At 41.2% G+C, this 19,480-nt stretch overlaps 1 protein-coding gene across 4 annotated transcripts in view; it reads right to left on the bottom strand.

The window, feature by feature from the left end:
- The window catches only part of inpp4b (inositol polyphosphate-4-phosphatase type II B), a 143,816-nt gene extending 130,749 nt beyond the window's left edge, over window positions 1-13,067 (bottom strand). For 2 of the 4 annotated variants that reach the window (XM_019861950.1, XM_019861947.1), the window contains exons 1-3: window positions 12,794-13,065; window positions 5,703-5,747; window positions 1,735-1,853 (exon numbers count right to left, since the gene is read on the bottom strand). In XM_019861950.1, coding sequence (XP_019717509.1) covers window positions 1,735-1,853; window positions 5,703-5,747; window positions 12,794-12,881 — 252 coding nt within the window. In that variant the 5' untranslated portion in view covers window positions 12,882-13,065. Of the gene's footprint in view, window positions 1-1,734; window positions 1,854-5,702; window positions 5,748-12,793 lie in introns of all 4 variants that reach the window. The other 2 variants (XM_019861946.1, XM_019861949.1) reach the window with 2 other exon arrangements.
- Window positions 13,068-19,480: the final 6,413 nt, after the last annotated feature.

Below are 19,480 nucleotides of genomic sequence, written 5' to 3'. Positions count from 1 at the left end.
GGGGGGGAATAGGGTCTTATGTGGAAAATAATTAGTGTGGGCACTTGTTGCTCGGCGGACTTCGTGGGGCTCTGCCAAGGAATTGATGTCAAGGAAGTAGGTTGAAGTGATCCATCTCGACAGAGACAAGCTTTGTATGTCAGGGAGGAGCCAATTTTTGCTCGGGTTGTTCGACATTTTGAATGGTAAGGTGGTAAGAAGAGCTTGATGAAAGTGTTTGGGGCATTTTTCGGTTTGAGATATTAAAGTAGGTAATAAATATTTTCATGGTTTCGTGGCAGGGCTCGGTCCCGGATTACTTTACCAGTTATAAAAATTGTCGGCAGGAACAGGACGGCAAATAGACATAACGGTAAAATCATTCGAAACGATTATGAACTACACGCATCAAAATATATTTGGCAATCACAAGCAGGACTACAATTGTATGGGATGATTCATTGGACTTTGTTTCAAATGCAATCATAATTCGAGTTTTACAATTACACAGCAGTGAACTTATGTTTACAATTGTATGACTTTTATCTTTGGATGCCAGTCCAGAATTATCAGTAGAGTAATAAAGTTTTTATGATGGCGCCTGTTGGAGGTCCACCAGTGCCCCAAATTGGAAGTAAAGAAAAACGGTGCACGACTCTCCCTATCCCGAATGCTGTAGTGCAATTCTCAGACAAGGTGTGTTTAGACCAAACAAACAATCTCTGCTCATCCTAACAGCATTTCAATCACAGTCGACTTCTTCAAGGAACTGAACACTTGAGTGTTGCCTCAGAGTTCAGTCGCTAATAAAAACACGCGTCTGAGCATTTGATTGAAAGGATGAGTGGACCTACCCTGCCTGGAAATCCAAAACAGTCCATACTGTCTGCGAGTCCACACTCGCAGCCATGAAGTCCAAATGGCACTGAGAAGAGTGTCTGTAGCGTGAGCACTCAGTATCCTACCACATCCTGTCTTTCCAGCACACACACACACACACACACACACACACACACAATTCCTTGACAGGAGTGTGTCAGTGGGTGGGGGGACAGCCGTAACGCAGCTTTGAATGAGATGGTTGTTTTAGTGGATTAGCGGGAACATAACTCCAGTCTGAGTCAATTTTGTGTGTGTGTGTGTGTGTGTGTGTGTGTGTGTGTGTGTGTGTGTCTCAAGTGGGCCAGCTGCTACCCAGTGGAGACACGCGGTCAAGCTCACCGGTATGGAAAGAAGCAGTGCATAGGAGGGATGAACAATGAATTGAATTTGAATTGACATCACAATGTGGGCAGAATGCAATTTTCAATTCGTGAAGACTCCAAATTGGAATAGTGGTGTGGACATTTATTTTAGTGTACGTCTAACCTACAAGACCCATCATTAGGCATTATAAATGAGGTTTATTGTAATACAGTTTCATTTATTGCTTGTTTTTGTTAGAAAACAAAAATGTTTGAATATTAAACGGCAATCATTATATTTGGGGGGGGGGGGGGCAGTTTGATTATTTTTCAAAATTGTTCAGCCCGTGTGCATAACCACTCCTGCCACATACCAATAACACTCCCTCAATTCTCCTGTCTTGTCCTGTCCTGACTTATTTACTACTAATTACTAAGGTGTAACGCTGCCTGGCTCAATGTGTCTGTCCTATCCTGTCCTGTTCTAGTTGCTACTGGTCATTTCAACTTCCACGTGTTGTGTAGCACTACTGGCTGGAATTGGAAAACGCAAACAAAAAAGAGCAGTTACCTCAACTATCTCCGTGCAGGCGTGGGAGAGCAGGCGATCCTTATGAGGGTCCGCCACAGCTACGTGGACCACCGTATTGGGCGTCCCGTCTGGGCCTGAAGTCAGCAGGTCATTGCATGCTACACATGGGCAGAGACACACAGTTGTGTTACTTAGATATGTCACATTTGTGTTTGTATGATTTTCCTATAGAGAAAAACTGTAGGTCTGTATTTGAATTAAAAGCCTTTGGCTTGAGTCCACATCTTTTGGTCTTTGCGAAATGCAAGACGGTGGCGCATCGACAACTGATTTGCGGAATAATATGAAATCATGTAAGAACATAGTGACAGAATTATGGCCCAAAGAAATCCCTTGTCATGTGCTTTGATACAAGGTATGAGTCCATGTGGTTTTTCGCCTTTGCTATCACTCGTTTAAAAAAAAAAAAAAAAAAAATTAAGGCAAAACACACTCGTGAAGTTCAAAACAGGAAGAGGTGGAATTCATGTTTTTATTTTTGCAAAAATAAAATAGTTTTCCTCAATTGATCATCGTATAGGCCTTCTTGTAAAGGTGTGCGTTTTTTTCGTGAATGTATTTTTTCCTCACTAAAATAAGACTTTTTAAAACTATGCATTAAAAAGTACTTTTTTTCTGGGAAATGGGACTTCTGTGAAAACATACTTTTCCTAAAAAATACAACTTTTTCCTCAAAAAAAAAACAAATATTTTCCTAAAAAGTTCATGTTTCTGAAATGTTATTATCCCTCAAAAACAACAACAAAAAAGAAGCTTTTTCTGTGGGATAAAAAGTCACAAAATATTAAGGCTAATCTGACTAATGTGATATTCTTTCATTTCAGTGTGGGCCCAACATTTGTTTGGACAAAACACTGTCTGCAGGAGAATAATAATAATAATAATAATAATAATAATTATAAAAATTGGATTGCTTCAAAGGCTGACGACAACAGAAGCCAACAAAGTGCTCTGGCAGTGAAGTGGTACGTTTATTATGCTGTCCCTCATTCCTGTCGGCCTTTCATTTCAAGGTACAAGGAATCAAATGGTGCATCCGCTGAACTGAAGGACAACCGGCTGATGCCATCACAACCAAGATGAGGCAATGACGAATGCATTAAAAACTCTTCCGCTTTCCTTGCCAAAGTCACTCTTGTCTTGGGGCTACCTACTCTGCTCGGCCTGAAACCTTGAAAGTGAATGAGTGGGATTGCATTTTTGTTTAAAGGATTTATTTGCATGACAAGCAAATACGGTGGGTTTTTTTTCTCTTTTCTCGTGATCACAAATCAGCTGTATGTTTGATCTTATTGGGAAAAAGAATGGGCTAATTATGTCTTAAAATGTAGGGCTTAAATTGCCAAGGTTTTCATCTCAGCAACTTTTGATATAACACCTTTGATCAAAAGGACTTTTACCCTCAAAAAAAATATTGCCCATCTTAATTTATCGAAAAAAATATTTTATAAATAGTTGAAAATGTAGAACTTTTTCTGAGTTACCCACAGGTACAGATGACGACTGACGGAACCCTTTCTACGATGGAACTTTCCTGTACGACGCCTCCACAAGCATTGAGTTAAAAAAAGAAAAATATCATTTTTTTTTATTCCTTTAAATGTTTTTTCCTAAAAAAAATTTAATTACATAAACAACTTTGGGAAAAATTATTTTCCTCTTAAATAGATTTCTTGAAAATGTACACAGTGCAGAGATGCTACAGCCTTCCGGTGTGGAGTTTTCATGTTCTCCCCGTGCCTGCCTGGGTTTTGTCCGGGTACTACGGTCCCGCCCACATTCCAAAAACATGCATGGCAGGCTAATGGAACACTGTAAATTGTCCCTAGGTGTAACTGTTTCCTATTTATTCAAAATACAAATCTAAAAAATATGACGACTTTCTCAAAAAATTGCATTCAAGAGTAATGCAAAGTGTACTCCATTCCAAGCCACGTGGTCTCATGCGTCACTCAAGTCTGACTAATTTCACTTGTATCACATTGTATCACATTGCTAAACAATGCGTACACATTTCTACTCGGTTGTTATGACCTTCGGCGTGTCACCTCAGGGGGCCGCCACAGCTTCTCACTCGCTAATCTGAACAAAGCAATCAGGTTTTTATTGTAATATGAAGAGACACTAATTAGCTCATCACAATGGGCTCATTTAACACAAGAAAAGCCCACCCAACTTGAAGTAAACAAAGACAACAACAAAAATAAATAAATAAAAATTGGAATGATGCTTGTACTGGTTCGAAAGCTGCTGGACCACTCCCCAAACTGCCCACGTTAGGTTAGGCTCTCCAGGATTTTCCACTGAAATCTCAGTGTGAATGCATATTACGACTGGTGTGGATGAATGCTAACAACGAAAATGTCAAGTGCGTGCCGGAAAGGAATGTCAGAAACATTCTATATGATGAGAGAGGACTCTGCTTTGAAGTGAAAGTGGATTATAGGCTTGCTGCAGTCCGCTTTGCTGCAAAATTGCATTTTGGGCGCGGCGACACAGTGGTTTGAGTACAGCACATACAAGCATATACGTACAGCTAAGATGCAAGAAAAAGCATGTACCCTTTGGAAATAACTTTGTGATGAAATGTGATAAACTTCATCTTAGTCAACGTATCCATGAAAAATTATTGAACATTTACTTTGTAAAATGCTATTTGGGTCAGCTGCAAAGTTAGGTTTTCTATTGTAAGACTTACGACACATAACGTTATGTTCCATGGATCGCCATGTTCCAAGATCAGACTGTCTCATTGAAAATATTCATCAGGCTCCCACTAATTACAACAATTACATTCAAGCTCAATCGGTTTTATTTGTTTCCATGCTGGGCTGTCACAGTATGTCTATTTTTTTTTTCAAGTCCATGACGCAAAAAAAAAAAAAAAAAAAAATCAACAAAAAGTTTCACAAAAACCCTGCACTGGTAAACTCCGCTTTCGTCGCATTAGCGTAAAAAAAAAAAAAAAAAAAAGAAATAAATATCTTTAGTTGCGCAAACCCTAATGTGCATGGCCACACAGACACCATGCTTGTTTCCATAATTGGCTGTAATTATCAACAATGATCAATACAGCGAGTACCGATACCAGGTATTGGTATCCGGAAGATACCTTGCCTTCTAGTCAGTGAACAGTAATCGCGTTGGCGGCCGATACCAGTGTCAGCCACCCTCTTGTGGCCGTTTTACGATCACAAACTAAAGGCATACGTGCCTGAAAGATGACATTAGGATGCAGTTTCTGTAAGAATACATATAAATATATAAAAAGATCATATAAAATTTGTCATTAATTTCAAGCGATTTTAAGGAAAAATGCTGCCTTCAAATATAGAAAAAGATCATATAAAATTGTTATTAATTTCAGGCAATTTTCAGGAAAAACGCTGCATTCGGATAAATAGTTCTCTCCTTAAAATTATCTATCATTGTTATTTGGGGGAAATATCAAGTAACAAAAGCATCAGTGGTATCGGTACCTGGTATCGGTGACTACAAAAGAGTTGAGTAAAACAGTCCACCAGACATCGTGAGGAATTTACACAGTAGTTTCCGGTTAGTAAGAAGTAAACCAACATTCTTCAAGCAACGTTTCCATCTCAGATTTTCGTTGTGGACTGTCTTGAAATAGAACTCACGACATGTCGAGTGCAATAAAAAATGAATGAGATCATCTCCAAACACAAAACAAAGTTCACAGGCGTCCTCTAGTCATTGTGTCAACAGTGTTCTCTCTGCCTTGTTTGTCTTTGTGATTCTTTGTTGGCTCCTCCAAAGGCCTGGTGCTTCAATGATCAAATCAAAAGTAGTATCAGATTGTATGTGACCAATTAAGAAATTGCTCCGTTTTTACATTGTTTGGCCAAATAGCATTAATCAGCATTTGAATGACACTCAACAAATGATGTTGGCGTGTTCATTTAGTTAAAAAAACTGAAGGTCCTTACCAAGGCTGAACTCCACCTGCGCCATCTTGGAGAAGCTAGCAACACCTGAAAGGAAAGAAGAAAAAAAAAAAACATTTTTTTGCCTGCTTGAATCAAGTGAGAAAAAAAGAGAAGGATATTTAATGCATTAATAAGGTCTATAATTCCTGCTGAACGGAGTAGAGGCAACATAACGCTTGTGTCTAACACAGAGCTACACTCACCTGTCGCCTACTTTTTTGCACATGTATGTACCTATAGTTTCATAATCAAATTTACTAGTGGTATCGGTTCAATGGTATCATGAGTACTACAACTGGTAGCAGTCTGAAAAGAAAAAAAAATGATATCGAACATCCCCATTAAAAAAAAAAAAAAAAAACGGAACGAACTGACAACCACTGCAAAATGTTTGTAGTTGACTTTATTAATAGTTGAATACAACTGGACTACACACTATTGATTCCAAAGCACTTCCATGTCATTTTAAACTTTAACATTACCCTTGAAAATAAATGGCTTTTCAGATGGTTTGGTTAAAAAGTAAATAAATAAAAAATGCGCCAGAAGTGTGAGGATGATTGCATGTATGTCACCATTAAAATGCAGTAGGAATTGGCTTGTGGTAATGAGGCCTCTGTTTGCAATTCAGCAGGAACAAAAAAAACATACATACTGTAGGCGGGGGGTCATGACACACTGCATCATGGACAAAGGAACCGTTATTAAAAAAAAAAAAAAAGTCTCCCAAAAAACATTTGAATTTTAAGTGAAGTAAATCATTGACATCTGCCAGCATGTCAGCCCTCCAAGCTTGAAGGGCTTTCGGCTGCCGCAGCTCAACATGTCCTCGGCGCTTATCAAAGTTTCATCAGCACTGGCGCGAACGCGACAACGGCAGCACACGCCGCATCGCGACGAACTTGGAAAGCCGAGAGTCAACAGAAAAAAAAAAAAAGAAGTTTATTTGGATAGATAATTGGCCTGTCTGCGTAGCCGAGTGCCTGTGTGCATGTAAAAATACAGAATATTTTTGAGCCGTTTTTTTTTTCTTTTCTTTTAATCTTGCACAAGAAACACAACCCCCACCCCCCCCCAAAAAAAAACTAATGGAACTAAAACAAATTTTCAAAACAAAACAAATAGAACCTAATCAAATTATTGTCGTAAATTAATTAAACTATATTAAAAAAAAAAGTAAAATTACAAAACTATCTGAAACCTGAGTTAATTCTGTACTTGTTCATGACCTTCACTCTGGTCGTCGTCACTAACAGTTCTTTTCGGGCCTTTCTTCCAAATTTGTTTTCATCAACAGCTGCCATTTTCCTTGGTTTTCCTGTTTGACGTCTGTTACTTCTTTACCGTGTGCTTTATTTAATTTTTTTTTTCTTCAGGGGATTCCAAATAGTTGTATTAGTTTGTGGCTGATGTTTTCTGATTGACTTTTCATTTTCCAAAAATGTTCACCCATACACAGCTTTTCATGTTTCCCACACCTCAACTACAAACAGTCTTCACAGGGAGAACCCGACACCGAAATTGAGCATCAACATTCGTCGCGAAGCCCATTCCAATCCTTTTGCACATATGAAAAATGGGTGCGTTCAAACGCAAGCTGTTTCTGTCCCCGATGTACAATAAATCCTTGGAAATGAAAGATGAGCTATTCATCCCTTGTGTCACATTCATCTTATGATGTCCAACCAAAATGTTTTCACTCCACAGTAAAAAATAAATCAAACGGGCCCCACTGTTCCATTACTTCCGTAAGGGTGTGCATACGCAGATTGTACAAAATGATTGTTATCCAAAGTTACTTGGCCAGCCCATACTGCACTTCGGTAAACATTTGAGACCCCACGGTCCATTAGTGGAGCTGATGAGGCATGGTGAGGTCGACTGTGTCTGAGGGTGTCCTGTAAGAGGATTTTTTTTGGAGGGGCCATTCTCCTTCCACTGCAGATGTTTCCTGTGTCGCTTTGTGTGCCCGACTGTGAACGTGATGAATGAGATACAGCAGCGGTGACGGCTGAGTCGTCGGTCCTGCAGCCGTCATCGCAATGCTCCCCTCCCCCGAGGACAATAGATAACTAGAAAGCCTCGCGCTGACACTCACCAAGATTGCAGCGTGTTTGCATAATCTGCAATGAATGTCTACATCTATCATTTGTGGCGTTTTTGGGGAGGCCCTATACACTCCAACGACAACGCTATCTGTAATGACATGTTTCTGTTGGCTTAAAATACTGCAGGCACAAAATGAAAGGAAAAGTCCTTTACAAGCGTGCAAAACATTCGCCATCGAAGCTTGGTTCGTTGTCAGAGTTTTATTTTTTTTAACTGCACAACTTTGAGGGATTTATGTTGCTTTTATTTTCACTCTCACAACGTTTACGGTTTTATGGCGTTCCTACTGTAACCATGGCCACGATGACTCAATTTTGCCCTTTGCACTGCACAATAACTCTCCATGCTAGGGATCAACTGGACCAAGGAAATTGCATGATGCCTAATTACAATAATTAAATCAGCGACAATCACAAAGCTAAACACGGCGAGGATATGCAGGGAGACCAGTGGCACAGGTGTGCTTCCTCACAATCGATATCCGCTGGCATTATGAATATGCTAACGAGTCCGGTGAGGCAGCAGGCGACATGCAGATGCGACTCCCACGGGGAGTCCCAAAAGCAAATGAGGTGTGCATCGCCTGCTGCAGTGCACTTTTCATCGGGCTGGAGGAATAACAGCAACATCTATCACGGCCTGTCTGCAGGTGGCACCATAGGCGGGCAATTCATTACAATGTGTGAAAGATCGGGGTGTGCATCGCCTGCTGCAGTGCACTTTTCATCGGGGCTGGAGGAATAACAGCAACATCTATCAAGGCCTGTCTGCAGGTGGCACCATAGGAGGGCAATTCATTACAATGTGTGAAAGATCGGATGGCTGTCTTGGTCGATGAACGCCACTGAGGGACATTGCAGATGATCATTTAACCTCCTTTTCATTCATCGGAAGCCCACTTGGAGCTTTTGGCCTTTACCTCGCGGGAGATAAGCAGTTAAAGTCTGCAGGGGGTGTGAAGGGAAGTCTGTTGCTTCTCATTATCACAGAAGGGCGGCTCCCAGAAAGTATTGTCCAGGAGGGTGACATGACAGCCCAAAAATGAACTTGTTCAAAGCAGGTTAAAATGATACATGCTTTCAATCAAACCTTCCCGCAGTGTGCTGTGAATGAAGCCCTTTTGTTCGCATGAGATTGTTGAATGTCACGGTACTCCATTGGTTGGTGCGCAAAATATATTCCCATACCGACATCCTGAACCTCAGTGGGGTTGTTTCCTCCATCTCAGCAACATGTTTGCAATCTTGTAAGCAATGAAATCTGGTGACTGATTGTACACGGGAGAAAAAATATTGACTCTCAAAGTGGATTGGTCCGCATTTGCTGGACGTTACTTTAACCTGCACTACTTTTGCAACACCCCCCCCCCACACCCCAATTTTGCTGCTGTATACTGAAAATTTTCCCCAGTGTGGGACAAATAAAGGTTATCTTATCTTATCTTTTGGGGGATTTAAAGTAATGTTGCTTTTGCCTAATTAACTTCAGATTTTTCTATTTTTTTTTAAGATCATCTGGAAGTCAAGTTTCCTCATATTAATGTGTAACACAGCTGACTCAGTGTGTGATCTGTATTCCTTGATTAGTATGATTGTCGCTTTAGCCATAATCGTACTGAGCAGCCGGGAAAGTGATTGTTGTTCCACTCTCCTGTGGACTACCATTTTCTGATCTGATTATAATCACGGTGCTGGTTTTTGGCATGCCTGCTAATCAATACTAACAAAACGCAAACGGAAAAATTCCTTTGTGCAATCCTGCTTCTTACCAGGAAAAATTAAAAGGCACTTGTTTGTGTTCCAGTGTCGCACTTCAATCCACAATTTTCATCTGTGCAACATATCCCTAATGATTCAGTGAAAAACTCTGCCCATTTTTTTTTTTTTTGCTCCGATACTCCCTAAGATGCATGAAGATGGCGCCAAAGCCCTGTTTGAACACAAAAGTGTCCAAGTACTTTGAAGAGCTAAAGCTCAACTGAGAGACAAACTCTAAATGTTAAGTTTAGCCAGAGTTATTAGTAGAAGTTACAAAGACGGCATTCACCACTTGTGTGTGTACATGCACACTTTCAGTGCATTTTCATTTCCCCAAATCAAAGCATCTGTCAGCCATTTATTGTAAAGGGAAATGTAAGATGGGGATAAAAATTGGATGAAAATGTTTTTAGGTTATAGATGTTGGTATATTTAGTTTATCAACATTTAGGGGGTCAATTAATTTTGGGGTTTTCACTATTTGCGAAAAGCGTGGCATTACCGCAATATTCTGCAGGTGTGAAAGCTGCATGAGCTCCAAGAAATGCTGAAATTTCCTGACTCCACAAAAAAATAAAAATATTTAGAAAATACTTGCCTATACTGCTGGCTCAATAAGAACAAGAGGCAATTTCCATTGAGCTTTGATAAAGCCCTCCCTGTGACTATATCCTGCCTTAACCTCTTCATGAATACATATTACATGGGAGTGCCCAAGCCTCTGAACAAGCCCTGTTTATATTCCCAATGCTATTTACTTTGGATTTGGAGATGATATTAATAATTCACGTTTGTGTGCGTGTGAGAGTGCGTGGCTGGCTCACCACGGATGTTTGATGTTGCCGGCCGTTTTCACCAGACCACAAACTCCGCCACAGGAGAGATGCCACCCATCTTGTTTAAACCGCTCACGAGTACAAATCTCACAAAATTGTGGATTATTTCACCACATGTAGCAAGAGCACAAGCTGCTGTCTTATTGTCTTGTAACTCTTGATAGGCGGTGCAAAAAATGATGTCAATATTCGATCAATTGGCTAACTAGGCTAGAGGTAAAGCAAAAAAAATAACCATTTATTTATATACACTAAATTTATAAATAGTTGATTCGTTACATAACTTTTAAGTAGTTTTCCTAACAACAAGTTCGCTCATTTAGTAATAACAACCAAGTGACAAACCTCAGGTTCATCCTGCAATGAATAGCCCGCAGAAAATTAGCATAATGTCATGGTAAGAAGAATGTAAAATTGCCATTGGGTTCCACCTTTCAAAATAGCGTGCGTCACCCGCTTCCCTGTGCTGTCACCCTAGAGGAGGAGAAGGAGGTAAACTATGTCACCTTGCCAGCGATAATGGGGGTCTGTCAAGCCCGTCTCTCGTGCGCAACATGCTAATTATGCACTTCCCTTTGCTCCGCTCGGGTAAACAAAAACGAAGGAACAGCACAGCACAGCAGGGTGACCGCTCCACGACCACATCTGTCACGTCATCCGCAAATGTGACAGAGTGAATGCACACACCCGCATACTTCAAGTTCAAAATGGGTTTGGATTGCGTAAATGCAAATGTCTGTGTACGGATTTAATTGTGCATTCGTGAATTAACACAAAAGACGAGTTGAACCGCGAGTATGCGGAGGTCCACTGCATTTAAATATGCTTATTCAATCCCAGAGCAAGATGTATTAGTTAATTAGTTAAAACATGGGAAGACTGATGTCATACTTTATTGCTTTAATAGTTCAACCTGGCAAGATATGAAGAGTCGCACCCAAAGACACGTACCTCAGCACACCAAACAACATTTTCTCGATGGAACCACTTGCATTAATACCAGGCCAGCCAAAATGACAAGGTACACTCTTTCCTCACACTTTGACACATACCACTCTGGATTTTTATTCCAAGCGCATGGCGAAACACTAAATTGCTACTTAAACAGGTACCATACCATTCTATGAACGCAAAGCATCTTGTTCAACACACCCACTGTGAATTGTTTGGATCATTTCTGCACTGCCCAACATATGGTGGCACTAGAAGGGCGTAGCGAGGCTCAATAATGTTTAGTTACTATGATGACCTGAGCACCCCCCCCCCTCCTCTCCCTTCCTTCCTTTTCTTTCGCTTGAGGTCACAAACGTGATAGATTATGAACCACACCAACTAGGATTTGCTTTGTGGCTCATTTCTGCATTACCAAACATAAATATTAAGGCCCTTAAATTAATAATTCAATAAAGCCCAACACTGATTGGATATACACGTAGCTTAGACCGCAGTTAAATTGTTTTTAACATGATTAATGTTTGCCTGTGAACGTGAACGTGGCATAGCTTGTTTAATTGCAGGACGAGGATTTGTCGAGATCACTCCTGCACTGCCAACCATGAGTACGATGTATCTAAATGCTAAATCGGGCTCAATAAGTAGCACCAGGTTCAAAGTCCGGTTATCATATTTCCTCCTCCAGATGGACATTTAGAACTGTAGGTGGATGGGCAACTAGTTAACTATTGATTCAGTCAGCAGTTCTGCATAAAAACTAACTTCTGCCAACTAACCACCAAAAACAATACTGAGCACAATTACAGGAAAAAACAGCAACGTGCGCATATTGGTGGTTGTGTGAATGCAGAGAATCGAGCACTTCGCTTCTTCCGAGTTAATAATCGACAGCTGTTGTTTCAAAAACAAAATGTGCTCTTTTTGTGTTCAGAACAAAGCGCTGCCTAATATATACTGCCTTTTTTTGGACAAAGGAACTATGTGAATGTGAGTTGAGGAGCTTCTTTTAATGTTTTGCTATATTCTAATTTGAGTCCATTCGTTACTTATGGAAGGACTGCAAAACAGTGTCAAAAACTTTCATAGAAACTGGTGGGAATTATACAAACACACCCGGAAATTTCCCAATATTTTATAGACCCTGACTGGAAATGTTTCACCCTTTTATAATATGCCACAATGTAGTCATGAACCACCCTCCCCTACTTGTGAAGTACGACGTGTTTCTTTTGAACTTCTTTCTTACTCTCTGGGGTATCCACCTGTATCTTTCGCTTTGTCTCTCACTCGCACACTCTATGGCATGTGCGTTCAAGGCTAGAGAGCAAACTGCCGCTGGCGCAAACAAACGGATGTTACAAGGGTAAATTGGCACGGGTGGAGGAGGTGGAGTTCGAAAAGATAAGACAAACCGACAGCAATGTAGGAGGCTCACCGGTGTCATGAGGCAGCTCCTCTCTGGGGCAGCTGCCCAGCTCCTTCAGGTCAACCACGCAGTATCCCGTCTCCTGAGCTCCATCCATCTGTCCGACTCCCCCTTCTGGTCCTCCACCTTTTCCCCAGCCTCCTCTGCAGAGCACCGCCGTCCAGTCCAGTCCCCTCCTTCCCCACCTCCAATTAATGACAGTTGGATGGGGAAGCTGCCGTCACGGTGATAGCGATCTGCAACTGCGCTCCGCAAGCAGCATCCGAGATACCTTTTGCAGAAGGACCAGCCAGAGACCAGGGGAAGGGGAGGGAGGGGGCGCTGGAGAGGTGGAGAGTGATGAGGGAGTGTGACTCGGAATGAAAGAAAAAGCAGGACAGAATTGATGTTATGTGCGATACGGTGCTCTATCCATTAATCTCGGGCTGTCAGAGCGCACCTAGACGACAGCACACGGTGCCAAAAAGCACACTCACACAAAAATCTCTCCCCTGCTCTCTCCTGAGCGAATGTAGACATGTTCGCTCTGATTCCTGCAATTTTTTTTTGGTGTTTTTTCAATACATACAACCTAGACAAAGCCACCACCAGTTGGATAGTTAGCCAACAGGGTGCGCAGTCAGTCTTTTGTATTAACTGACAAGATGGTATTTTTAAGTCAGTCAGCCAGTTTGATTGTTCGTCAATCTGTTAATTAGCCAAGTAGCTAATTGGCTAAGTGGCAAGTTGTCTCCACACCAGTAGTTAAACCTAGCTATAATTTGTAAGCACACTAGTCACTGTTATTTGATAAGATGGCTACATTTTTAGTCAATCAGGAATTTTGATCTTACAGGTGGTCTGTGAATGAGCGAGTAAGTTACACTCTAAATGTTTGGTGTGTCAAACAGTAAGTCTGCCAGTTAATTAATTGATGGTCACATTTTTTTGGCCATCAGCCAATTTTAGTCTCGCTGGTCTGTCAACCAGCAAGTGGGTGAGTTACCCAACAAGTTAGTTCGACAAAAATAGCTAATTGGCAAGGTAGAGCGATAGTTGCACAGTTAGTTGGTTAGTCAAGTCAGTTGGATAATCGGCTGGTCAGTCAGTGAATTGACTTATTGGCTATTTAATTTGCTAATTTCAGGAGAAGGATGGTGTGCATTGGTTTATTTTACAATAGTGCTGTCCCGATAAAGATGCAGACTCAAGACACGACCAATAAGATAAAGTTGCGGTGGCGGAACCTGATGCATGCACTGCCACTCAAAAGAATGAAGTGGAACAATAGGTTTTGGGACTTGGTGCAAGTCTGTCCTTTAGTGATGTCCAATACATCAGTAAGTGCAGATACTAAAAGCCGTAATCTTCTTCTTATTGTCTGCATCAACATTCTGCCTATACTCACACCACAATGTCGGCATTTGTGACTGTGCGCCTGCCAAGGTCACCACACAAGAGAGTCCACCAAATCGATGCCGGTTTTCAATCACGTTTGTTTGTGCGTGTTCGGTTTAATAAAACACCGCCATACACAGTGATGAAATGTCATGTACCACACAATGTAGGTTACTCCTGTAAGAAAATAAACACATAATATCCCGCATTGAAAAAGAGTGGCTTTTTTTCCTCGTTGTGATAGACTCCACATGCAACGATTACAGTACATGTCATGCTCAAACTACCCATCACAGATGTACAACCTCTTCTATAGCACAGACCAGCAATTTAGAGACGAGCTTTGTCCTAAAATGTAGAGGAGGCATACAATCTTAAAGTCATTAAAAAAAACATTATTTCGCCTCTCTACATTCACGTATCTGAATTTATAAAGCAAGTATTCTTTCTGGAGTTGTGGTTACGTTCACTATAGGTTAAGCTATATATGCTCATAATTCATCTCTGTTACGCATGTGGTATTGGAGGAATGTTAAAAGGAACATTTCAAGTTATTTAAGCACAATATATCTAAAATTGGGTCAGATGTGAATTTAATGTTTTTTTTGTTTTTTTTTTTTTTTTAGTTTGTGTTTGAAATTATTCTCGAATCAAGTCTGACAGACATGGAAAATGTGCAGACTATCTGCTTTGAGCCCATAAATAACAAAAAAGTGAAGCTGAAGTTTTTTTTTTGTTTAAGTTTAGTTTGTTACTTCGTTAATTCTTGTCCTTGCTTCTTGAATGCGTTTACTTATTTAAGTTTTTTTTTTTTGGGCGGCGGGGGGGGGGTTCCACTTGTGATGCCACCACCACCGAAGGGTTACCAGTGATGGCAAAAACGGGGAAATGCAATGATAATCAGAGCCACAGTGAAATCCATAATACTCAGGGGGGGGGGGAATAGCTGGTCTCATTTTGGGTTGCTGCCGAATGAAGATAAATTGCTCCCCGATGGAGCAATAAGACAAGGGAGGTCCACTCGATACGAGGAGGCTTCTTCCTCACTTCTCATCATGCCTCTGCCGCCGCAAACAACAGGATGAACACCTCTGTCTTCCTCTTAATGGAAACGTCCACCCATTAACATTCTAATTCAACTTCTTTTAAAGGCGACACGTCTTATCAAAGGCTGACGACAAAAGAGGAGGGCTGGGGGAAAGTCAATAGGAAAAGCCACTGCAGATGGAGACAAGCACAAGTATACAGCAGTGGAGAAAATAAGCATCGCCTATCATGGAATATGGATTCCCACATTAACCTCCTCCACAAAGCACTTGAGACCCATTAGAAGCTGTTGCGAAATGCTCCATATACTAACCCAAAATATTATTTTAGCTTGATTCATGATTCAGCATTTTACTTGGACTGTTTTAATTATGAGAAAAGTGAAATATGTTAAGAATAAAATCATGACAATGCAATAATTCCAGCGTCCCTATAAAATGCCATCGGGCAACAAACCTTTTTATTCCCGAGCCGCTCCATTGCTATCAAGGGTCTATTTAAAGGGTTCGTAGTTTTCTATCATTTTAGTATTTATTTTTTGAACTAATCAATGTCATTATTCTTGCAAACTGTTTTGGCAGCGGTCTTAGCTCTACGGACTGGCATTCCAGTTACCAGCTCTCATTTTAGCTGGTAGTATACCCCCACATCGACTCAGTAAGTCCGACTGCATTAGCACTCGACAAACACGCCAACAAGCGGTCTGGCCTGATGTGTCGAGCAAACCTTTATAAAAGATAAGGGAACGTGAACCCGCACGGTGCTCGGGGATCAACGCCGTGCTGAGATTTATGGGAAAAGGTCAGACCTCTTGCAGGCAGGAGATGATAGAGGTCGAAACGCGGGCCGATTTCAACCCAAAGGTGGTGTTGTGGTTATCTCCTGATGCTGTGGTCCAGCAGGAGGGCTTTATTTTCCAAACAACTACTTCACTGGGACAAACAAACATAACTGGGTCAAACGTGAGAAGCTATTTTCATGATCAGTCACTTCTTGGCTTTTCATAGAGCCCACCTAGCAATCGAACTAACCAACCAAGTGACCTACCAACAAACAATCTAACTAAATAACTCACCAACCATCCACACAATTGATTGAGAAGCAATCCAAATAATCATCATACCAACGGACTAATTCACCAACCAATTAACGAACCCGACAACGGACAAACCAACATGCTAACTGACCGACTCAGCACCCTATTGACTCACAAGTGATAAAACGGGCAAATTACTGACTGACCGACTAATCAAGCAGGTAGTTGACTGACAAGTGATTGTGCAAGCACCTAACCAACATTTAAATGAACCATCCACCCAACTGAATGACTTACCAACCAACTGAACATCATAACTACCAACTCACTGAAGAGTCACTTGGAGAATAAAGAGTTTTAAATTTGCAAGAAAAAGTGGTAATTTCATGAAAAATTAATGAAACTTTAGCCACTTGTCAATGATTCTGTGGTTAAAATTTGAATTTTCTTTCATATCACTTTCAACATGCCAGTAATCAACACTTAAGATTTTGTGTAGTAGATATGAAAAGAGATGCAGTGGGCCTTACAAAAACGAATGAATAAGCAACCAACACGTCTGTTTACACTTGACAGCATCACTGACAGCTCATAATCAAGCTTAGAATACAATCACCATCAAATGAAATTTATAGGCTGGCCCGCTGTCAAGTATCCATTTTTTGTTGCGGCCATTTTATTACTTGCAGGAGTTGTAGGTTGGTGGAGGACTATCCATGCAGCAGTCAATTCTTCAAAGAATCATGGTGTTTCCTCGTTATTGCCCTGAATGAAAGAGGCCCGAATAAAGTGAGAGCCGCCATTAAAAGTATCATACAAGAGAAGAGCTCATGCAAATGTCCTCTTTTGTTAATCCAATTTGGCAATCATGGCCAAGCCTCTGTAATGACTCGCAACGACGGCTTCAGACTGGCAAGTAGCTGCTTCTGGGTTTTATATGGAAAACTTCCCCGCGTGCCTGACTTTCATTTCCTCCAAGGAAAGTGTCAAGATGAGCCGAGGTACAGCTTCCTGTCGGAGAGGTGGCAACGGTGTTGAAATATTCACGAGTAGCAGGGATGGCAACCATTCTCCCGGTTTAAAAAAAAAAATGCTTTAAGGTCACTTGTTGGTTGGTAAACAACATGTAGGCTCCTTTGCTTGTTGCTGTGCTCTCACAACAACGGCTCCAATGTACAATACAATGGAACCTCCAGCCACCTTTGTTCGGTGCCTTTCGGAAGAATAACACAACTGAATGACAAACCATCGAACTAACCAACCAACAAGCAATTGTAACCTACTTACCAACCACCCAAAACAACCCACACATGACACAAATAAGCAAGCAAAGTTGCTGAATAACAAACAACCTAACCGACTGACCAACTGGCTAACGAAGAGATCAACTAAGTGAAAAATCAGCTGAATAGCTAACTAGCTCACCCGTTGACTGACCAAGGGGCTGATAAACAAATGCACCGGCAAACCAAACTAAACTAGCTGAGCAACCACACAATTGATTGACCAACCACTGATCTAACAACTGACTGACTAACTGACCAGTTAAATTAACCAACCAACTACTCAACTAACAAAGAATATTCATCCAGGGGAGGCTAACCGACTGACCAACTGGCTAACGAAGAGATCAACTAAGTGAAAAATCAGCTGAATAGCTAACTAGCTCACCCGTTGACTGACCAAGGGGCTGATAAACAAATGCACCGGCAAACCAAACTAAACTAGCTGAGCAACCACACAACAGATTGACCAACCACTGACTGATCTAACAACTGACTAACTGACCAGTTAAATTAACCAACCAACTACTCAACTAACAAAGAATATTCATCCAGGGGAGGTTTTTTTTTTTTTTTTTTTTTTATGCTTTTAGTATGCAAGACTGGCTTCCTGCGGGTAAAGATGAGCAGAAGTATGGATTGCTATTGAGAGGTGGAGACAATGTTTAAATATTTACCACAGACAAAAACAAGTTGAAATGTGGCAGAGCTTTAAAGCGACTTCTGGGTTGGCAAACAACACAGTTTCCCGGTTTGTAGCTGCGCTCTCACTCGAGCGTACAGCACAGTGCAACAAAGACACTGCAACATTGGAAAGCATCGTCAAAAGTTTGTTTATTACCAGATGAAAAACTTCTGTAGATTATATATATTGAAACAAGAGTGGAAAGTTCAAAAGTTTATTTTCAGTCAATAGGACTATTGTAATTTTCCACAGGTTAAGATAACTAACCTAGTGAAACTGGTCCACCAAGTCAATGACCAACCAAGCAACCTCCTGAGGGTTCAAGCGGCATTCGGGAGGGGCGCATGCATTATCCTAAAAATAATCCCAAGGGAGAGCTATATATTTCTTTTCACTCTTATTTCCTGCACTCGTCTCCCAATCGAAGCAATGAAGTGGAAACACCGGCCCATTGTTAACATGGCGTGCGAGATGCACGACGCACCTCCCTATCCCTGTCATCGCCGACTCCATCTCGGAAACCTTTCGGCACGCACTGATAAAATATTAAAGATCCCTCATGATTAAAGTGCATTCCGCTCACCTTGGCTCCAAAAATCCATTAACCACGGGAGAATCGATGCAATCGATTCCACCGATAGAGGCAGCAGGAGTGCAGTGTGGAGGGGTCAAAGTACAAGGTGAACAATACGGTGCAGTCGGTGGGGGGAGTGACGATGTGATTTTTAGGTGGTATGAAAAATGTATGGGGTATCAGTCAGGATCACACAGTTATTTGCATGAAGCTTGACACAAATACAAAAAAAAGACTGCAGAGTACAAAGCATCGTAACAGTATTGAGACTATTGTCATCGTTCACCAAAGAAAGCCTCCAAAACAGACTTTGTACAATAGGGTTGGATTTTCCTGAAAGGGTGGGGCATGTTTTCTTTTAAGGTTTTTTTTTTTTCCGATACCAGTGACCCTCAATAGGTTGCCACTACTGTATACTTGTGGCCCCTGAAGTATTAAGCCTTGTATGTGTTTTCATGGCATGATGAAGGAATGCGTTGCCTGACAAGACACAGGGCGCAAGGTGGATATTGGCCATCATTGCCCAAATCGAAAAACATTCACTTTGGGCGCCACACTGCTCTGATACCCAGCAGTTCAACCAGTACATCATGAGCTGTTTGGCAGAGTGATTTCAGAGTGCAAGTGATGTCACCGGAGTTGAACAGTAATCTGCAGTGAAAACAAAAAGGAGAAATGACAATGATACACTCTG

The sequence above is a fragment of the Hippocampus comes genome, unplaced genomic scaffold (genome assembly GCF_001891065.2).
Source record: "Hippocampus comes isolate QL1 unplaced genomic scaffold, H_comes_QL1_v1.1 scaffold7, whole genome shotgun sequence".
Taxonomy (NCBI): domain Eukaryota; kingdom Metazoa; phylum Chordata; class Actinopteri; order Syngnathiformes; family Syngnathidae; genus Hippocampus; species Hippocampus comes.
Note: the sequence above shows the minus strand (reverse complement) of the source record. Positions and strands in the feature narration are given on the sequence as shown.